The following is a 13939-nucleotide window of genomic DNA, read 5'->3' on the forward strand; positions in this document are numbered from 1 at the left end:
CAATAATCACTTCAATGCCAATACTAGGCAACGCAATACTAGGAACTAACGAAGTCTCACCATACTAGTTCAGCCTTGTCGTACCATACAAGCCGATCTAGCGTCGCCTGGAATTGCCGATTAACCGCGCTACAAAGTCCTACTTTCGAGACAACAGTCTTACAGAGCAGCCCATTGGAAAATTAAATCGCGATCTAATCATCTTAGAGCCGCAAATCCCCCCCAACGTTCCGATCCTTCCTACGCTATTCCAAAAGTGGAAATAGTAAGTACTAACCGGTATTTTGCTCGGCAGAGCCATATGAAACGAGCTAATCAACCCATTAATGCAGCGCCAGTCTCGCCATCGTTTCATTGTTGTTCATTTCATTACATTTCATTCCATTCCGCTCGTACAAGACCCTCCTGCGACGACGACGCTCCAGCCGCATAAGCGTCAACCTTTGTTGTCGCAAATTTGCGCGCGGGGACCTTGGTCGCGAAGAGGATGTCCAGCTCGGCGTAGGTCCGGTCTTTTGGTTCGGGGAGTCGGAAGAAGGCCTATACCAATGCACATAGCGCTGTTGCGCCCCAGAAGAATCCAGTTTTGCCGGATGCGTTTCCAGGCGGTCGGGTTCATGAAATATGGCTCCAGGACTTGGGAGACTACGTCGATGATTTGGTAGGCTGTTCGTGCTAGGTAGACTGTCAGGGGGCGCAGGCGGACGGATGACATCTCGGACACGCCGGCGTAGGTGATTGGACCGACGGTTAGAGAATAGGTGAACAGCCAGAGGAAGCAGAGGGCTGCTTGGGCGCACATTGCACCGCTGGTGTCTGATGCGGCGTTGAGGATGCCGATCAAGAACAGGATTGTGCAGAGGATGCCCTGCTCAGATGTACAGGGTTCGTCGTCCAAACCAGGAGATCAGCCACCACGACAGGAAGGTCCCGACAAAGGCGACGCCTGTGCAGCCGACGCCCAGTTGGAAGGAACGGCTGGTGTCCATACCGGCTTGAGTGAAGAAATACGTGGGCGTGTAGGCGAATATGCTGCCGGAGAGAATCTGTCCGACAGAGGCGAGGCAGTAGATCTCTGTTCGTCGCAGGTCAACGCCCTTGAAGCAGTCTGCGTAGGAGGTTCCGGCCTCGATTTCGGCTTCGATCTTGATGGTGTGCACCATCATCGCTAGTTGACCGTTGATCTGGTCTTCGGTCTTGCTACCGCCCAGTCGGCGGATACTGCGCTTGGCATCTTCTTCGAATCGTTCTTGACGAACGAGCCACCAGGGGTTCTCAGATGCAAGCCAGCAGATGGCTATGAGCGGAACAGGCCAGATCCATTGCAGGGCGAAGGGGATTCGGTAGGACCACTGGTCGGTTCGGCCGACGAGTCCGTATAGCACATCCGAGGCGATGAGCTGACCGATGACCCAGCACATGTTCACATAGATGGTGAGGTATCCGCGCAGGTTGGTTGGACATATTTCGGATGCGTACGCCGGTCCAATGGTCGCGAATACACCCCAGGACAATCAACAGAGGACCTGTCCGGACCAGGAGAACTGCTGTGGAGTTGGCGGAGACGGTGATGAAGATGAATGCCGTGAGGAAGAACAGAGCAACCACCATTACGATCCGGTAGCCGTACCGGGATGCACACCATCCGTTGAGAAGACCACCTGTGCACGTCAGTCTTGTCGCTGGCTGAAGAGCAGGATACTAACCAAAGATACAGCCAACAGTACTCGCCATGCTCAGACCAGTCTGCCAAGGCGCAGAAACCTGCCATCCAATATCACCACCATAGTTCTGTCCAAACTTCTTCTGGAATTCGGGGTAGGCCAAGAAGTTACCCATCAGGATGGTATCATATCCCTCCATGATGATGGACATGGAGATAAGAACTGACCAGACTGAAAATGAAGCTATTCCCTTCGTGAAACGGGAGAACTGCCGAAAGTCAATTTAGTGGCATCAGATGTGAGATTCAGTCTCTCCATCTTTAGCGATCAACCTCGACAATGGTTTCGTTGACACTCTAGTATCTCAAGATCTGCTTTGTAGAACTGTGCGAGTGTGGGAGTGTTTGATGATTTGCGCTCTGCATATAGACGCTCGTTGTCGCGTCCTAGGAAGCTGCTCGATGACTTCTCCTGTGGTCTCAGCATGACTGTTGTAGAACATTATGCGCCGTAAAAATTGCACGAAACCGAGGTGGATGCCGATCGGCGAGGATAGAGTGGAAAGGTTGTTGCGGCTCGGACTGGGATCTGTGCATGAGTCTGCTGTACGTATCCCTGTGGGCTAGTCTTCTCGCAGCTAGTCAATCTTTTGTAGCTAGCATAGTTCTTATGAGATGAGTCTGTGCTTAGTCGCAAAGTCGAGGAAGAGGTCCGATTGGTGATAGCGGCTACCTTGCAGAGAAATGTAGATGTTAGCGTGGGCTAAGAGAGACGTAGATCCAACGTGATGGAAGTACTTCACCTAGTGAGTCATACGCCTAAGCAGATTGTTCTGCCCGGGTTTGAGGTATTCTGTTTCAAGGAATTGTGGACAACATATTCAAAGAGAAAGAGCACGAAGCGTCGTTCGTGATGCATTGGGGTATAAGAGATAGAACAACCAGATCAAAAAAAAGGGAAAGGAAATCAATAATATACAAGGCGGCAGCCACCAAGCTCAGCTCCCGTCAATCCTCATAAAAGCCTTCGATTCCTGCGCGTTCATCACCATGTCGGGGATCACAAGCCTGGGGATCCAATACGGCTTGTAATCAACAAAGCTGACATCCGGCCCAGACGAATGAATAAACCACTGGGTCTGACCGTTTGAGCCAAGGAATATTCCCTCAGCTCGTGCACCTTGCACCGAGTGTCGGTAAAATTGCACTGGTTCGAATTCCCGACCCCAGACGAGACGACCCGTTGCTGGGTGGTGGTTGATGCCGACAGGGTGCCAGGCAAGATCGCCTGAGCCGTAGGGGATGTGAGCTTCGATTTGATTTATTCCTTCGTTGCCGTTGCAGCGTAGTTGAGTTTTGATATTTTCTTTTTGGCTTGTTATGGTGATCTATGAGACTATTAGTTGTTGATCCTGTGGTGGTGATTGTTTGAGATGAGGAAGGGAACTTACCAGGCCGTTGAGGAAGCCTTCATCACCAAATTGGCGTGTTGTATCAGCGCTAGTGGAAAATCGTTCGATGCTGCAGTGCGACGAGGTGCCATTACGGCATCCATCAACGTTGATCGTCCACGGGCCGGCGATCCTCGCTTTCGGATTGTAATTTGGGAGCTCGGAGCAGTCCTTGACAGGTTCGACAGTCAGACTTTGTGCCAGCGGCTGTGCACCAGCAAGGAGGAAGAGAGAGAACAGAGTCGCTGTAAGCATGACGGTTGTGTTGTGTTGTTTTGTGTTGTGAATGGGAGGGAAGAAAAATCCAATAGGAGAATGTCACTATTATAGACACGTCTCGCGCCACAAATCGGACTTATTTTTTCTGGCCCCAAATTCCCTCAAAAAACTCAACTATACTCAGATCCATTTCAGGCTGCAACGATCCAAACAAGCCCTCGGGACCCTGATCGGCCGAGGGTGCTAGTCTCCGCCAAGGGCCGGAACTATACAAATGAGGGACGGGCATTGGTCGAGATGGGTCGAACCTGAGCTGTTCTTCTTCCAATTGAGACATTTAACAGGCTATGCTTCCCCACGTTAGACTCTTTCGGCCCGTTTGTCAAGGTTTGCACTCTGCCTATTCCCATGAATATGTCAGAAAGAGTCTTGGAAGCCCCAAGGCTCGTCATTATTGGGAGCCATGAGCCATGTCGGATTTCGGGCCATTTTAGGGTCCTTGAAAGGGGCTGAGTCGGACCCTGGACCCTGAACAAAGCCCTGTGACCCTTGAGAAAATTGGCAAATGCTGCTATAGACTCCACTTCTACTTTCAGCCCCCGTTGGCGAAGGAATTAGCCAATCATATACATTTCGGTCGTAAAAATAGCGGTTAACAAGGCTAAGTCAAGGCTTGGTCTTAGTCTAAGTTAGTTCGTTTCATTCCTTAGCAGACCTTCTGCCTCCTCTTCCTGCCCATGTGACTTCAAGGTCTCAGCCATAGCCAAACCTTCATTGCGGCCTTTGTCTGCATTTACCATCCACACTAGTGGAATTGGCATAAGAATCAGAATGGCAATGACAAAAAAGCCGCTGCGGACTTGACCGGTCGCATCCACCAATACACCCACAATCGCCGGTCCAATAAAGGAGCTCCCTTTGTCGGTCGCGGCATACAGGGCGTAAAATGCAGCCTCGTTCCCGGGAGGAATGAGGAGTCCAAAGAAAGACCGACAGTAAGAGGCCAGCCCGCCCCCAACAACTCCGTGTACAACCGCGAGGGGAAAAATCTCCCACGGCTGTTGTAACCCAATCACGCCCCATCTCTGAACGAAGGGAATGTAAGCAAGCAAGCCGTACAAAGGAATCAATTCGAATAGCGCAATGCACAGGATGATCGTGTGATTCGATTGCAGTCCAAAGTATCGCGACACGTGGGGCCACAGAAATGCGCCCGCCATCCCCGACAGGGTGGCGGTGATGGACAAGAGTCCGACTAATGGCGTGCTCAAGTGCAGTTCGGTGCGCGCAAACAGGATCGCTGTTCCAGAGACGGTGGCCAGCGCGTCCGAGATCAAAAACCACGCTACCAGGAACAGAAGTACTTCACGCAGCTTGACAGCTACTTTGACCGTTTGCCACAGGGACTTCCACGCGAATCCGACCAGTCCCATCCATGCCCGCCATTTGCCCCCAGATGTAGAGACATCCAAGGGTGGCCCTGGGCGAGCGCGTAGCAAATGACGAGACACAAAGGTGAATGCGGCCCACCAAATGCCGACTAGCAGCAAAACGAAGCGCATTGGAAGTGTTGCCGATACCTTGGCAAGCGAGGTCTTGGATAGTGTGATGAGCATCACGATACTGATTATTTGCACGAATACCGCCGCACAATATCCGAGACCAACTCCTTTGGATGAGATCTTGGTAGACAATTGTAGCTCTGGCGAGGATGAGGATGGGGCCTTGTGCGCGCCATCTTCCGGCGAGCCTTGCGCTTGGGCGTTTAAAGGATCTAGGTCATCCAAGCTATCATTGTCACCCCACGCGTTCCAATCCGAGTTCTCTTCGCGGTCGAAACTAGAAAGTTCGGCGCCTTCGTTGGCCTTACTGTCCTGGAGTGAATGGTCGTTCGCGACAAGCACCGGAAGAAAAGAGTTGAGCACGACAAACGAGGAGCCGAGACAGGTCACGCCGACGACGACCAGTATCGCACCGAGAATATATACGGGCGGCGCGATGAACACAAATAGCATGCTGGCGATCGATCCGGCGAATCCGAAAACCATCAACAATGTCTTGCGGTTATTTTCTGTTCCGAATGGTGATTAGCTCTCATGTCCACTGCCTGTATACATTTTGGATATTCAGTTCCATCATACCATAATCCGCCAGAGCACTGAACGATATCAAGGTCAATGCCTGGATGAGCACCGCCAAAGAGAACGTATACATGGCAAAACTGGCCGTATTGATTTCAAGGCCCAAAATGGGCACTACACACTGGCCGCCCGCGGCATCCTGCGTGCTATTCCCAGACGATGCTCCAGCACAGGATTCGCGACTCGTCTGTAGGACACCGCGTTCGCGGGCTAGCTGTTCGAGGGTGAGGGGTAGGAATGATCCTAGTGATAATCAGTAATTTGTTTATAGATTTCTAAAAGAAGTTTCCACGAACCTACGCCACACACGGCGAACACCTCAGCCGCAATTCCATACGAGTACCACCCAAGGATCTCCCGTCGGCTCGTGGCTGTTGTATCCTCGCCGGCATACCGCGGGGGCCGCTGTTGTACCCCTTCGGAGGCTGGAGATCTAAAGGCGGCAAAGACAGAGGACAGCATGGAGAGAGGTACGGTCTAAAAGAGGCTCCCCATGAGAAAAAAGGTACGGAACGGATGCGGGCGGAAGATGTATAGCCCTTGATGACGTCAGAGATCGGCAGGAGCTCGACTCTTTTCGTGCATAGTAGAAGTATAGCAGTATACAAAGGTGTCTTTTCTATCTTTTGGCTTGACAAGTGCTTCATTTATACTGTTTAATTGTCTTCGGGTACCGTCCGATATGTTTCGTAGGTCCGCTCATTCCAATAGTCCGACCTGCTAATACGTCAATCTGCGGTCACCAAGCCTTACGACATAAAATGAGTGCCAAAACATTTGAAAGTCCATCCAAGTCACTCCCTTGATATGCCATTCTCCGTCTTCCTTATAGGCCCCGGCTTCATCGGCGGAGAACTTCTCGACCATCTCCTCGAAGAGGGCTATGCAGTCACCGCTCTCGTCCGTCGCCATTATGCTGTAGCTGAATTCACCAGGTTAGGCGTCAAGGCCGTGATTGGAACCCTCGATGAAGGGCGCTTGATCAGGGGCCAAGTTGCTGCTAGTGATATTGTCTTCCATGCCGCAACATCAGACCACTTGTTGTCCGTCCAATCAGTTCTTGAAGGCATTAGGACGAGGGCTGAGCAAGAGCTGATGACCTACTACATCCATACCAGTGGCGCCTCACTTTTGGCGGATGACGCTGCGGGACGATATTTGGACAATATTGTCTTTGACGATGAAAGGCCTTCTCAGATTGATACCTTGAGGATGGATGCACCACATCGGCAAATCGACCTGGAGATTGTTCGGTCGCGTCAGGCGCTGTCAAAGTTTGCTAAGATCGCAGTTCTGATGCCTCCCGTTATCTATGGTGTGAGCACTCGTGAGAAACGCTTGTCGATTCAACTACCCACGCTCATTCGATACTCTTTGAAACATGGATACGCAGGCCAGGTCGGAGGCGGCCTTTCAGTCTGGGGATATATCCATGTGAAGGATCTGGCGAGAGGGTATATGACATTGTTGCACTGGATGGAACATTCCTCTACCGATGAGGTCCTAGAGAATCCATACTTCTTCTGTGAGAATGGCGAAGAGCTATCCTGGGGAAACTGCGCAGCCGAGATCGGTCGGCTGTTATCCATAAAAGGACGGATCAAAGACCCCGAGCCTCAGACTGTGCCATCCGAAAACTACAATGATCTCTTTGGAAAATTAACTGTTGCAGTCGCGGGGTCAAATGCCCGGAATCGCGCGAATCGGCTTCGGAAATTGGGCTGGCGACCTTTGGAGAAAAACGCATTCACGTCGTTGGCTGAAGATGAGATCCCTTTGATTTTGGAAGAGCCTGGGGAGTTACATGACTATGGGTCAGATTTACCCCATCATTGTATAGAAAAAGAGGTTGGCTAGCAAAGAGTGGGCTCTATATCTCACTCGGATGTCTCGGCCACCAATCATGTTCTTCTGAGTGGGTCGTTGCCGAAATATCAGTCTACCAGAACAAGAGATTCGGTTGCGGTGCAAAGGAACGAAGCGCCAAGACATAGTGAATGGAACAAGGGATGAGGTTTTGCAAAGTCATCACCTTTAACACCACGCTCGCGTTGAAACATAGACGCCGACACAGAGTAGACTTGGAACAGGGCATTGCGATCGACACACCCGAAGCCACAAAATCAACCACTGGAAGGAACAAAGCTCCCACATACATGCTTCTATGACATTATATACCAGTCTTCCCTGAACAAAGAACAGGGAATAGCGAACATTAGTGAAATAAACTCCTGCTAGAATTTGGCTAAGAACGGGCTGTACCCCGTGGGTATAATCGGCACAGGTCATTTGCCAAGGGTACAGTTACCCGCATCGAACGTGTTGATATTCACTGTGAACTTGTGGAATTTGGTGGTCTCAACCACTGACAAAGTCAGTTTGTGATTGGGTTGGCTACCAATTCCGTCTGTCGCAGAGCTCCGCAGACAAGAATTGATATGAGGGGATGGAAAACGAAGACGGCGCCACCATATGAGCCAATCAGATAGTGTTATTTTGTGTGGCAAACCGGTCCCGAAGTACTCTGTATCCAGTTGGTATTTTGGTCCATGATGTAACCGACCTTGGAGCTCTCGGTCTATGATATAAATTGGGAATCGCACAATGGTCCATTTAATAGAATATTAATATATGCACTATACTCACACATCATGGCTACATTCATAAAAAGCGAGATCATGGGTACAAACCTGGAAACTACGAATCGATACTCGAACCTAGAAGCTCGAGGATTTGGCGCTTCTGGTGTTATCTGGTACCTACCAACCATTTGTATAGTCGCACTGAGTAGCTGCTGACGTCCACAAGCTCAGCAAAAGACTGCATTCATAACAAAACGGTCGCCATTAAAAAAATAACCAAGCCCTTTGCTTCCACTGCAGTGGCTAGGCGCACATATCGTGAGGTTCACTTGGCCAGCAACCTACGACATGATAACGTATGTCAAAATCGCTAGCTACATGGTGTCTCAGTGGAGAAAGCTAACGCGAACCAGTTGATCAATCTGCGCGATATCTTCATCTCACCATCTGAAGATGTGTAAGACTTGAATTGCCTGATTCTACCTTGAGCGCCGTGCTGACAACATATAACACAGTTATCTTGTGATGGATTGTGTAATGACAGATCTACACCAACTCATTCAATCAGCACAAAAGCCACTGGAAGGCCAGTTCATACAATTCTTCACGTATCAGATGCTGGTATGTCCACGCTTACTGACCCGAGTCAAAAATTGAATTACTGACCAATCCAGCGAGGATTAAAATACATTCATTCTGCTGGTGTGATTCATCGTGATCTCAAACCAAGCAACCTTCTAGTCAACGACAATTGTGACTTGAAGATTTGCGACTTTGGATTGGCTCGAGAACAAGACCATCAGATGACTGGTTATGTCACCACCCGGTACTACCGGGCACCAGAGATCATGTTGACCTGGAAGAAGTATAACTACGCAGTTGACATCTGGAGTGTTGGCTGTATCCTGGCAGAGATGCTTCTCGGTCGGGTTCTCTTCCCCGGAAACGACCATGTACATCAATTCACTCTGATTACTGAGCTGTTGGGTAAACCTCCTAAGGAAGTTATGGAGAGAGTTTACAGCAAGACTGTATGCATTCCACCCAAGACTGAGATGGAAAGGCACTGACAGAGACATTAAGACACTTCAATTTGTTCAGTCTCTACCAGAGATACAACGCCGCCCACTGAAGTCCATTCTTGCAGGTGTGGACCCTCAAGGTATGTTTTTGACTATAAATTGCCTAAGTTCCACAGATAATGACGTGAATAGCCGTTGATCTCTTGGAGAAAATGCTCGACATTGATCCGGAAAAGAGAATCACGACGACAGAAGCCCTCACTCACCCGTATATCTCAACTTACGCGGATCCGGAAGATGAACCTACTTTCGATAAGCAACTGGATTGGTCCCTTCTCGACTCGGAGCTGTCTTCAGAAGAGTGGAAAACCAAGATGTAAGCCCAATCACTGAATATGATCAAAGATTGTACTGACTATGTCAAGGTACTTTGAGGTTTTGGATTACCACCGTGGTGCTTGCGATGGACAAGATGATGTTCACATGGCTCAAGAGCAAAAGACAGATGACTGGCTTCGTAGGGAGATGGTGGCTGAAACGTACTAATGATTTTCCCGAAAGTCAGTCCCTGCGCACTATGCAGTAAACACCTCTGCAGGACTTTTAGTGATGAACCACTGAACCCGGACGTCTTAAGTTTGACATGTGTAAAATATTTTATTTTGTGATTACCAGCGATCTAGCGATGAGACAATCTTCTCGAACGAAGCCATGAATTTAAAGTGATGAGCCTTTATACCTTTCATTAATATTTTGTGTTGTAGACCCTTCTCATACCGGCGTGAGGTTTTGGTGAGACCGGGACCGGGGTTACGGGGTGAGAATATCGCAAACCCTATCGAGAGACTTGAGCTTGAACAAGATGTGAGGGACAATTTTGGGACAAGAGGAAGTCGAACGGGTTACAAACATCTTGGAAATATCTCAAGGCAGCTGAATGATACCCAAAACAGACCCAATGACTCTTGAAAAGTGCACATCCCGATTCCGGGCTGCTCCAGGGTCACTTCCCAATTGGGCCGGGTTTCAGATGAACTCCAGCTTTTCTGCTCTTTCAGACTTCTCTTTATTAATATTCAGAAGACTTGCATTCTCGCGCGCGGTCAAGTGCATCTGCCATGGGTATCTTGCATTACTTCGAGTTCATCGTCGGCCGGCTGTTCTACGCCTGTCGCGGCCATGATGCCTACCAAATCATACGCACACCAGCTTTTAAAGAATTTCCCGAGCCAAACATGACTCTCGAATCTCCTGAATGCGGCCCCTCTGGATCTAAACTTCCTCTTCATTGCTCTTGTCTGGCGGACGACGGTAGAGGATATCTCCCAGAATTGCGGTGGACTCCGCCGAACTGCCGCGAGCCAGTCGAGGAGTATGTTTTGATCTGTGAGGATGTCGATGCACCAACCCCATTTTTCGTCTTTCACCACGGACTCATATGGGAAATTCCTTCCTCAACTCTTTCAGCCAGCAAGGAAGACGTCGAACCAGATGAGCACGCCAAGATCTCCCGCCAGACCACTGCCGGTTGGCGATTTGTTCCAAACATGCTGGGAACACCCTATGCCGGTGCCGGCGCACCTTTGGGTCACGGATCGCACCGCTACGTCTTCACGATCGTCGCTCTTAATTCGTCGCTGAAGCTCAAGTATCCCGAAGAAACCAGTAAGAAGGATATGAAACGAGCTATGGAAGGCAAGGTAATTGGCTGGGGACAGTGGACCGGAGTCTTTGCGAAGCCTTGGCCTAAATAGCGCTTCCCCAGCAGGATTTACCTACATGTCACTACTATGAGGTCGAGTGGAAACAAGTGGCGCAGTATGAAAGATGAAACGGGGCGAGGTGCACGGGTATATTTTTTGTTTCTATTCCTCATCTTTTCATCCAGAGCGTTGTGCAAGTTCTAATATGGAACCCACTCAGGGTCCGATGACAATTCATGACTTTGTGCGGCCTTTCTAACCATTTTACCCACACTTCTAACACTCGATATTGGGTTGTTTATATTATTCTAGGTTGTGTTCGGAGACAATCAGTCCAGTTCGAGATAATCGCCAACTTGCCTCACCTGCCGCCAGGGATGTGAATCATGAATCTTGCCTGGGAGGCCTGCCTGATGGTGCATTGACACATATTCAATGAACCAATGCGTAAATTCACGTAACCCACGATCGATCACGAGATATATGTTGACAACCCTAGATATTAAGAACTAAACTAGTCTGTCCAGTTCCTCTCATACTGTGACCAGAGCGATATTGACTAACCTAAGGGCTGGATCGGTGAACTCCTGTCTTACCAGAGTTTCCTAGACTTAACATGAAATTGACTGGGACGTAGTTCTGTGACGTCCCCATGAGGAAGGGTGGGAATTGGGATCCTTGCTCAGGTTCTTCAACCCCGGTTCAGGGACAGTCACCACACATCACCTAGCTGTAAGATGATGTGATATTGTTTGTTATCTACAGTACACCGACCAGCCACACAGGGTTTTCAGCGAATGGTGGATCTAGATAACATTTGAAATGCCACTCAAAGACAGTGTCCGACAGTCAATGGCCAGTGCATTCACACGGACAATTGACAGGCAAACTACGTACGCTGAAAGTCTAGTAGATTTTGGATGGATAATTATAAAGTGCCGTAGCGTGCATATCTCGCATAAGCGGCCAAGGAACACAGTCTATTCAAGCTGGATGCGCTTGAATGAGTCGCGCCGAACATAATTTAAGCCACTCAGAAAGCTTGCCCGGGTTCTCCTAGGTGTGAGATATTCACCAGCATAACGAATGCGATACATAGCACTGTAGCCAATCAAACATGAGATGTCAAGGGATGCGAAGCAGATTGGCAGGATTGAGGTCAATTACAAGTAGAAATTTGCTTTGGGTCGAGCAGCGAAGAAATGCTTAGGCGTGGTGGCTCAGTCAGCGTCTCTTGGGCCATTCTTTGCATCGAATCTCCTTGTGAATTATTCTATACCCTTAGTGCTCGGCTTCCTCGCACGTAATAGGATCTTCTCGGATAGCCCTGGCACGATCGATTATTTCGAGAAGTAGCTCGTGTGCTCTGAACAACCGCATGGTCTATTCTTTAATAACCTGGACCGTCCGTAGTATAGCCTAGCTATCGGTGCTGTCTAGCCCAATTTTAGTTCACGAAGCTTGCCTCTATGCTGCTATCCATGAAGATCTTGACACCACGCAGAGTCTCAGGGGCTAGTTAGATAAGCGAAGTAGAAGCCTCAGCTGACGTGGAGTACAATATGGTTCTATTGTAGAAGGGACTAACTAGGGTCAAGACTAAAACACAAACGGGCCCTACTTAGGGCGGTGAAGGTGCAGTACTATACTGCTGTGGTTCCTGAGGCATGCACTCATGCCTCAGGCCGAATTTTCCCTGGATGGTCCCATCCCAGTTCTGGTCTGCCTGTATACATTCATGTCGTATATTCTTTTAGATATTAAGATTGGATATCACCATACATCCTCCGTCGAGAAGAACATTAGAATTGCGCGATGACGTCATGAGGCCCAGATGTTTATCACGTGATATCGCCCAACTGATGATCGGCTTCAGCCCGACCCCGCTCCTCTTGTCGATTCATACTTGGTCACTATTTATTTTCAAAGGCTTTGATTAAATCTTTTACCATGGGTATCTTCGGCCACCACGATCTCGAACCTGTTGCCGAGCCTATCGCTATATTCGAACAATTTGTTGCGAAGGAGCCGCAGGCAATAGTCCTAAAAGAAAAGGTGCTCTCCGTCTCTGGGGATAGCTTCGAAATTAAATTGGCCAATGGCCAGCCATTTTTGAAAGTGGACGGAGCCTGGATATCCCTTTCCGGTCGCAAGAAGGTCGAGGATGCATCTGGAAAGCACCTTTTTGATATTGTTAAGGAGCTTCTACATATTCATACAACCTATGCAATCGAAGATACACATGGCAAGAAGGTTTGCGAGGTTAAGAGCAATCTCAGATGTAAGCACCATATTTTATGATTCAAGACCATTCAGCAAAGCAGACTTCGTATGTTTTGTTTTACAAATTACTAACTACAATAGTGCTCGGCTCCAAAGCCACCGCCAGTTTCACTGATAGCCATGGCAAGATTAGGGTTCTCAAAATGAAAGGAGGCTGGTTTGATCATACTGCCGATATTGTCGACGATAAAAGCGGCCAAACAGTAGCTCGCATTGACCGGAAACTGCTCAGCGGTCGCGACCTTATGTTTGGCCAGCAGACCTACGCCGTTGTTGTGGCACCTGGTGTGGACGCCGCACTGATTGCGGCGTTATGTATTTGCTTTGATGAGAAGAATAATGATGAAAGTGGCGAATAGTGATAATGGCATCTACCACAACAGATATTGTTCACTGACTGTCATTTCCCTGAATCCTGAATCAAAAGGCTGAGCTACCTGGTTGCAAAAAAATCCATTGTCCTGATCCAATTAGGCTGTTGTTAAAAGTCTTCATGGGTTGAATAATCCGGAAACAATGGCGCAAATTACTCCACAATTTTGATCTCAATAGGCTTTATCCAAACAGAGATTGCTGCGTTGTTTTTTATCAAGAAGTGGCAATCTACGTCTTTAAGTTATGACATCCGTTGATGGCGGTTCTTTCACCTCGGGGATCGAGTCAAAGCCTTGGATGGTGGTCATCTTATTGCACTGTATATATTTCTTCACGATGCTAAAACAAGCACATATAACTGACTAATATAGCCCTTATTTAGCTCTTTTGTCCAAAATCCCCAAGTACATAAATAGCTTTACTGTGTGAGATACTGCTTCTTGTAATTTTCATTTGATCCTTGGTCCCATAGTCAACCCGTAGAAGATCAATAGACTTAG

The 13939-nt window shown here is 48.7% G+C and overlaps 7 protein-coding genes across 7 annotated transcripts; 4 read left to right on the plus strand and 3 right to left on the minus strand.

The window, feature by feature from the left end:
- Positions 1 to 369: 369 nt before the first annotated feature.
- Positions 370 to 1863, minus strand: N7508_006010 (uncharacterized protein; the record flags this gene model as incomplete). The annotated part of the gene is made up of 5 exons (XM_058464076.1): positions 370 to 512; positions 547 to 868; positions 945 to 1400; positions 1480 to 1661; positions 1707 to 1863. 5 exons carry the CDS (start codon positions 1861 to 1863, stop codon positions 370 to 372), a joined length of 1260 nt encoding a protein of 419 aa, XP_058320554.1.
- A 798-nt stretch (positions 1864 to 2661) lies between these two features.
- Positions 2662 to 3369, minus strand: N7508_006011 (uncharacterized protein; the record flags this gene model as incomplete). Its single annotated transcript, XM_058464077.1, has 2 exons — positions 2662 to 3051; positions 3115 to 3369. The coding sequence occupies 2 exons, from the start codon at positions 3367 to 3369 to the stop codon at positions 2662 to 2664; spliced, it is 645 nt and encodes a 214-aa protein (XP_058320555.1).
- A 653-nt stretch (positions 3370 to 4022) lies between these two features.
- N7508_006012 (uncharacterized protein) lies at positions 4023 to 5936 on the minus strand (the record flags this gene model as incomplete). Its single annotated transcript, XM_058464078.1, has 3 exons — positions 4023 to 5404; positions 5475 to 5717; positions 5771 to 5936. The coding sequence occupies 3 exons, from the start codon at positions 5934 to 5936 to the stop codon at positions 4023 to 4025; spliced, it is 1791 nt and encodes a 596-aa protein (XP_058320556.1).
- A 345-nt stretch (positions 5937 to 6281) lies between these two features.
- On the plus strand, positions 6282 to 7331 carry N7508_006013 (uncharacterized protein; the record flags this gene model as incomplete). The annotated part of the gene is made up of 1 exon (XM_058464079.1): positions 6282 to 7331. The coding sequence occupies one exon, from the start codon at positions 6282 to 6284 to the stop codon at positions 7329 to 7331; it is 1050 nt and encodes a 349-aa protein (XP_058320557.1).
- Positions 7332 to 8095: 764 nt separating this feature from the next.
- N7508_006014 (uncharacterized protein) lies at positions 8096 to 9624 on the plus strand (the record flags this gene model as incomplete). The annotated part of the gene is made up of 8 exons (XM_058464080.1): positions 8096 to 8229; positions 8283 to 8412; positions 8470 to 8513; positions 8572 to 8677; positions 8731 to 9087; positions 9140 to 9218; positions 9271 to 9454; positions 9504 to 9624. Coding segments are annotated over 8 exons (1155 nt in total), but the record flags the coding sequence as incomplete, so codon positions are not given.
- A 572-nt stretch (positions 9625 to 10196) lies between these two features.
- On the plus strand, positions 10197 to 10832 carry N7508_006015 (YbhB/YbcL family Raf kinase inhibitor-like protein; the record flags this gene model as incomplete). The annotated part of the gene is made up of 1 exon (XM_058464081.1): positions 10197 to 10832. One exon carries the CDS (start codon positions 10197 to 10199, stop codon positions 10830 to 10832), a length of 636 nt encoding a protein of 211 aa, XP_058320559.1.
- A 1899-nt stretch (positions 10833 to 12731) lies between these two features.
- N7508_006016 (LURP-one-related/scramblase family protein) lies at positions 12732 to 13423 on the plus strand (the record flags this gene model as incomplete). The annotated part of the gene is made up of 2 exons (XM_058464082.1): positions 12732 to 13062; positions 13146 to 13423. 2 exons carry the CDS (start codon positions 12732 to 12734, stop codon positions 13421 to 13423), a joined length of 609 nt encoding a protein of 202 aa, XP_058320560.1.
- Between the last annotated feature and the right edge of the window lie 516 nt (positions 13424 to 13939).

Source organism: Penicillium antarcticum, assembly GCF_028974205.1.
Source record: "Penicillium antarcticum strain IBT 31339 chromosome Unknown utg000005l_segment0_segment0, whole genome shotgun sequence".
In the NCBI taxonomy this organism is placed as follows: Eukaryota; Fungi; Ascomycota; class Eurotiomycetes; order Eurotiales; family Aspergillaceae; genus Penicillium; species Penicillium antarcticum.